The sequence below is a fragment of the Perognathus longimembris genome, chromosome 2 (assembly GCF_023159225.1).
Source record: "Perognathus longimembris pacificus isolate PPM17 chromosome 2, ASM2315922v1, whole genome shotgun sequence".
NCBI classification, from domain to species: domain Eukaryota; kingdom Metazoa; phylum Chordata; class Mammalia; order Rodentia; family Heteromyidae; genus Perognathus; species Perognathus longimembris.
Window position 1 is genome coordinate 31,441,681 of NC_063162.1, and position 6,590 is coordinate 31,448,270.

The window sequence follows — 6,590 nt, forward strand, 5'->3', positions numbered from 1 at the left end:
TTCTTGGCTACTTGACAATTTGGTCAGCACTGGGCTCCAAAACTTTATTGTTGCTACGAATTCCAAGGTGTTGAGCCTGAACTTTGGAGGGAATTTGAAGATCAATTTCACTGGCACCTCCACCTATGCTCAGAATCTTAATTTCTGACTTTGTGTCTCCAATATTTGCTATTATGCCTGGTAGCTTCTTGTCCAAGAATTCCTGCATGCATTAGTATTCCATAGCGCTTTGGAGAAATCTCTGAAAAGATTCAAAGTATCGGCTGTGGTCAGAGAACAAGCTCCTCACGGAAGATGCCATGTTGGGTTTTCTAAGGAACCCTGGGAAGGAAGCTGTCATTTCTTACATTTTGATGCTGGGAAAATAGATATGGGATGTGGACAGAGTGAGATTTCAGCTCCATGAAATTTTTGCCCTTGAACTTCTGGTTTTCTGGCGATTAATCAGAGATTAATTAATTAATTAATTAATTAAAGTCTCATGGACTTTCTTACCTTGAGTGGCTTTGGACCTTGATCCTCAGATCTCAGCTTCCTGAGTGGCTAGGCGTGATCCACCAGTGCCCAGAGTTTTAATATTAGTTTGTCCCAATAGAGGTGCAGGAAGCAGAGATTTTGTTAGTCAATATTCTACTTTAGAGTTGCCCCACATCCAGACCTTACACTGGCCCCAGTGCACATACACACACAGTACACAGTAGTATGTATATCATAATTCTTCTATTTGTATTCACTTATCTGATACTTCAACTCTATTCATCTCTGTCTTGCTAACTTAAGGTGCTCACCTATTCTGAATTGCAGAACAAATCACTCTCCTCTCATTTTCCTGGATGAAGAGACAGACTCTGCATATTTTTTTTGCCCCTTCACTTGGCCTTTCCCTGTCCACAGGTCAGGGAGCAATGTTACAAACCAGCTCTCTCTGCTTAATCTTACTGCTTTGGTTCCATGAGTGGATGCTTAAGTCCATTGCTCGCTTTTGTTTTTCCTCATGTGCACACTTTTCATTATGATCGCCCCAAATCTTCTCCATTGCATTAAAGAGCTTCTTCTACCCTGTGTGGTCACATCTCCCTTGACACTAACTTGTCTAAACTCTAGCTCATTTACACTCGTCTAACTATCTAAACATCAATGGCATTTTTTTTATCTAGTTATGTCTTCCAATTTATATAGCCACTGTAATTCCACATTAACCTAAACTCTGAATATTGGATCTTAGACTTTGTGGCAAGGAGTTTCAGCCAGTCTCAAATTCTACTTGTTCTTTCTCTCTTGCTTTGGCCTTCTGGGTAGTAAGGCTAGATTCATTCTTTGCTTTCTATCCTACATTTTTCTTTACTCACTCTGAACAATTTTCTGTTCTTTATAATCATCTCTGTCCATCTTTACCAGCTCCTAAGGCTGTAATAATTATATGAGTAGCTATTGCTAATTGAAGGTTTCATATGAGTCAGAGCTGAGCTAAGTGCTTAGCCTACACACGAACGTCTAATTGTTTCTGTAACTTAATAAAGAAAGAATGGTTATTAAATGGAGAAGGAAACTTAGCAAAATGTGTTGAGATAAGCTGTTCAAGCAACACAGATGTTAGGTGGCAGAACTGTCTGGCGCATGAATGTTTATTTCCACAGTAAACATTGTATTCTGTCTTCTGCTCTATCAATTATCAAACCTCTAGACAGATCTTTATCTGGAAATCCTCCTCCTATACAACTCCTCCCTCCTCCACCCCTCCTCCATTCTTCTCCTTTTAATTTTTAAATTCATTTTTATTCTTTTGAGACAAGGTCTCACTATGTAGCTCAGGTTGGCCTGGAAATTGCCATCCTCTTGCCTTTACTTCCTAGAGTAGTGAGATTGTAGGTAAATCTAACCACACTCAGCTATTTTTTAATTTTTTTTTTGTATAAGTACTGGGGGGTTTGTGCTCTTACTTCGCTTTTTCTGTTCAAGGCTGGCACTCTAGTACGGGAGCCATACTTTCTCCACTTCTGACATTTTTCTGGTGAATTAGAGAGAAGAGTCTTCTGGATCTGTCTGCTCAGGCTGAGTTCAAACAGTGATCCTGAGATCTCAACCACCTGAGTAGCTAGGATTACAGGAGGGAGCCACTAGCTATTTCTATACTTTTTAGTGATGATAATAATTAATGTGGTACAATGTGATAATTTGATACATGTGTAATGACCAAATCAGAGTAACTAGCATTTTCATTTCCTTCATGATCTATCATTTCTTTGTGTTGGAAGCTTCCCCTTCTCAGTACCATCTCAACCTGCTTCTGACTTATGTCAGCTCAGAACTCATGGTTGTGCATGATTATGGAAAGCAGTAGAAATAGAAGCAATACGGAATGCTGGGAGACAGGAAAATGAAGAAGATTGAAGGATTATTTTAGTCAGAGGGAGCAGGCAGGGCAGTGGTTGGTCTAGATGGTGAGTATGGAATATGTTTTAATTATTTGTAGAATAAAAGTCTCCAACAGGGGAAGTTGGCAAGAGGAGCATAGCTAACATCTTGCCACTAAATGCGAACAGTACTTTTAAAAATTCTTCATCGTACTTTTGGCAAACAGAATCTTTGTTATCTCACATCATTTTTGCTACTATGATAAGTGCCTTGAGTACGGAGGGCTGTGCAGCTCTTGTTTTGTCATCTGGTTCTTTATTGGATGCCTCTCCGCCCTCCACATTTATTTATTTTAGCCTTAGACAAATTATGCTTTTCTGACAGGCCTATTTGTTTGAAATTCAACATGCAATATCACAAATAAGTCAAATTTCTAGCCTTTTACCCATTCAGCATATCATTCTTTCTAGTCCATATTTGTCTAGTTACATGTCTTGGGCAATTTAGGAAAATGTAAGTGGTTCCTCATGGGCTAATGCTTATTCTAGGCTTAAGGCAAGGTGTAGCTGAGATTTTTTTTAAAGTTTAGCATACATAGCACTATGTTACAATTTGGAAATGTATTGTAAGTGATTGGATAATGATTGCTTTTCCTTTTTGTGGAGTCATTATACCTATATTTCAAGAACTGTTTCTGTTTCTCTCCATTTAGCCTATCTGCCAGGCAGCCTATCAGAATGACTTGAGTCAAGTGTGGCAGTGGGTAAAAACAGATAACCACTATGTCGACATTCAAGATGGCTTCAATGGAGACACTCCTCTCATCTGTGCCTGCAGGAGAGGGCATGTCAGAATCGTTTCCTTCCTTTTAAAAAGAAATGCTAATGTTAACCTTAAAAACCAGGTGAGCTGCTACACGCTAGTGGGAAGTGTAATTGTGTATAATCATTAATAATTAGGAATTCTTTAGAATTATTTTATAGTCTTACCCCTAAATTTTATTTTATCATGTCTTGCAGCTTCCAATATCCATGATTCTATTTGTCCAGATTTTTGAAACATAATAAGGACATTATATTAGAGAAAATTTGAAATGGAGTAAAATCAGCAAGCATGTTTTGTGACTTATTATGTGTTTTTATGGCTGGGGTAGTAAAGAATAGTTTAATCTTTTGTCTGGGTAGGATCGCTTCCTTTCTTTCCTGTTCTTTTCACTATCTTCCTAATCAACTTTTCCACTGCTTTCATTATGTTCCAGTCTTAATTAAATTCTTCTCACAGTGGACACAAGAATCACATTTTATTAGCTGTGTTAAATTTCAAGTTATACTATCACCTTGAAAACTTTATGCCTGTCACCTGAGAAATGTTGATTTACTTGAAACATTGGATTTATTTGTATTTTCTAATACTGTCTGTGTGCATGAAGGAGCATAGAAAAGTTGCCATGTGGTTAAAATTTTCTTACAAATTACAGAATGAGTAACTGTCAATTGTAGATGCTAAAGGGAGCTTTTCATACAAAGTTTAGTCCTGTTTAAATCTCAGGACATGTTGTTACATTTTTATCTTTTTATTATATTTAAGTACTTGTACAGAAGTGTTGTCATTTAACAAAGCCATTCATGGATACAATATATCTTGGTCAATATCACCCCTTTTCAAAATGCTCATCTGTCCTTCCCCTATCCACCCCTGTCTTACTCTTCTTATTTTTGTAAGATATACATTGGATGCTTGACTGTATTCTCCCCCTCTTCTCTTCATCCATCTAATTTTGTCTTTTAGAAACTAGATTGAGAAAATGCACCTTCTGAAGACTCATTAAATGTACGTTCACCTCTGTTATTTGCTACTGCAGATTTCCTTTGGACTGGATTGCCTAATAGTCCTATGCATGGAAACCTGAGCTTACTGATCACAGAGCAAACAAAAAAGACACCATTGGGCATTAACTTTTTTAAATGCATAAACTAAACTTTTTTGTATGGTAATATAAAATGTGAAATTTTGAAACAAAGAATTCTTTGCTTAATTTGTAGAAAGAGAGAACCTGCTTGCATTATGCTGTGAAGAAAAGATTTACTTTCTTTGATTATCTACTCATTGTCCTTTTAATGCCTGTCCTGCTGATTGGTTATTTCCTTATGGTGAGTTCACTTGTTGGGACAAGGGAGAAGAGTCATGTACGATTTGCCATGTACTGCTAGATAGTGAAGTATTGTTAGGAAAGAGCAAGAAAGTAAGCCCATGGTTTCTTCAGATGCTCCTTGCCTGTTGATGGGGTCACATTCCAACAAAGCTCTCATATGATGAAAATGTTAGAAACAGAACGTGCACTTCATAGACCTAGCCTACCAGATATCACAGCTGAGCTCCACAGTAGAATATTTGTTGTTTCCCCTTGTGATCACATGGCTGACCAGGAGCTGCAGCTCTCTGCCACTGCTCAGCATCAGGAGACAGTTTCAGTCTGCTAGCACAAGCTCAGGAAAAGATCAAAGTTGCAAAATTCAAAAGCATGGTTTCTTCTAAATGTCCTTCACTTTCCATCCAACACAAAGTTGAAAAATCCTTAACTGAACCATTATTGATTGGGGCCCCTCGTTAACTATGTTTCTAGTATGCAAGCAATGCTATGATTCAAGTGAGAAGGAAAGTTGCAGAGGAAGAAAACCAATGATACAATAATCTGTGCAAGGTGCACTTAGAAAAATTATTTAATCTTGACTAAGAAATGTCTGAAGCAAGCTCAAATCCTGACTGTGGGAAATATAATCTTCTTCATAGACTTTTTCCCCTCCTTATTCTATCTGAGGAGTACCGCTTCTCTGATATTCAAAAGTCGCATGAGATAGAAGACAAATCTCAAAGGTTTTGAGTTAGAAGCCAGTAGACACTGATAGTATTTATGGAGGATCTGAAGCCATCTTTCACCTTGATGGACTCAATTCCACTTGCATGGATCTTTGGCAGGATAATCCCTTGAGTAAAGAAATAGATTGTTCTTGTGGGGATCTAGTCATATTGCAAGCAGAAGACAAAACTTGAGCATAAGTAATAAAGCCTGTAGATTAAAGTAGTCTGAGACATAGATGGAGTAAATGTTTGTAACACAGCTCTTATACTTGTTTGTAATAGGTATCAAAGACAAAGCAGAATGAGTATCTTGTACGAATGCTCCTTAATGCTGGTGTGGAAGTAAATGCTACAGACTGTGTAAGTGTACTTGCAGCCACTGGATAAAATCTCTGAAGTGCTTTTTACAAGTCATGTACTTATCACTTATAAATATGTCTGCTCTCTTTTACATACATAGTGAGGCAGCATTTTTAAGGCATTTCATTATGAGAAACATGGGTGCCCATAGATGGCATTTGCTAATCTGTACACTGCCAACTGTGAATGGTTGCTAAGGAAGTGACATGGTGAAGTTTATGGGGAATCTGACTGATGAGCTGGGATGTTGTCCATTTGTGTTTCAGTATGGCTGCACTGCTTTACACTATGCCTGCAAAATGAAAAACCAGACTCTTATCCCTCTGCTCCTGCAAGCCCATGCAGATCCCATGATAAAAAATAAGGTAAGGATCTGGGAACCATGGTCAGAATCCATCCTAGATGCCTCATCTGAGGTAAGCCTTGTGTTGAAATAAGTTCATTGGCTTCATTGTCTCCCATGAGGATAACAGCAAAACTGATCATTCTTATTAAGGTACAAAGTTACTCCATGACTCTTAGAACTAAATGACCTTTAAAGCCTTAACTGTATCTATGAGTAAATCATTGTTTAGTAGAACTTTTGCAATGGCATTTGACTGTATTCGAAGTAAATAACTGTGATTAATTTGTTTCTCTCAGCAGGGTGAAAGCTCATTGGATATTGTGAAGAAACTAAATTTTTCCCAGATTGAATTAATGCTAAGGAAAGCATCATAATCCTGTTTCTTCACAGGTAGAGACAGAGACACAGCTAAAACACTGAATCTTATCTGTGTTGTGGATTGTTGGTCTGTGGACAACTCACTTTTTATAGAGAATAATGGCCACCATGGTTAATATTGTTGAAGAGCTCTGTGCTGTGATACATTTTTTGTTCAGTGGAGTTCATTATGGTTGTAATCTTACTAGAAAAAAAAACATTGATGTTGTTGGAGTATCCACTTCCGTCAAAACCCAATGTTTCAAACTCAATCTCTCCAAGAAAAGAGAGACAAAGTTACCAGATACAGTGG

At 37.7% G+C, this 6,590-nt stretch overlaps 1 protein-coding gene and 1 pseudogene across 1 annotated transcript in view; one reads left to right on the top strand and one right to left on the bottom strand.

The window, feature by feature from the left end:
* The window catches only part of LOC125346316, a 1,232-nt pseudogene extending 931 nt beyond the window's left edge, over nucleotides 1–301 (bottom strand).
* The window catches only part of Ankrd22 (ankyrin repeat domain 22), a 12,226-nt gene extending 5,918 nt beyond the window's left edge, over nucleotides 1–6,308 (top strand). Inside the window, exons 2-6 of the mRNA XM_048338752.1 lie at nucleotides 3,068–3,259; nucleotides 4,398–4,505; nucleotides 5,497–5,574; nucleotides 5,841–5,939; nucleotides 6,217–6,308. Coding sequence (XP_048194709.1) covers nucleotides 3,068–3,259; nucleotides 4,398–4,505; nucleotides 5,497–5,574; nucleotides 5,841–5,939; nucleotides 6,217–6,294 — 555 coding nt within the window. The 3' untranslated portion in view covers nucleotides 6,295–6,308. The remainder of the gene's footprint in view (nucleotides 1–3,067; nucleotides 3,260–4,397; nucleotides 4,506–5,496; nucleotides 5,575–5,840; nucleotides 5,940–6,216) is intronic.
* The last annotated feature ends 282 nt before the right edge of the window (nucleotides 6,309–6,590 follow it).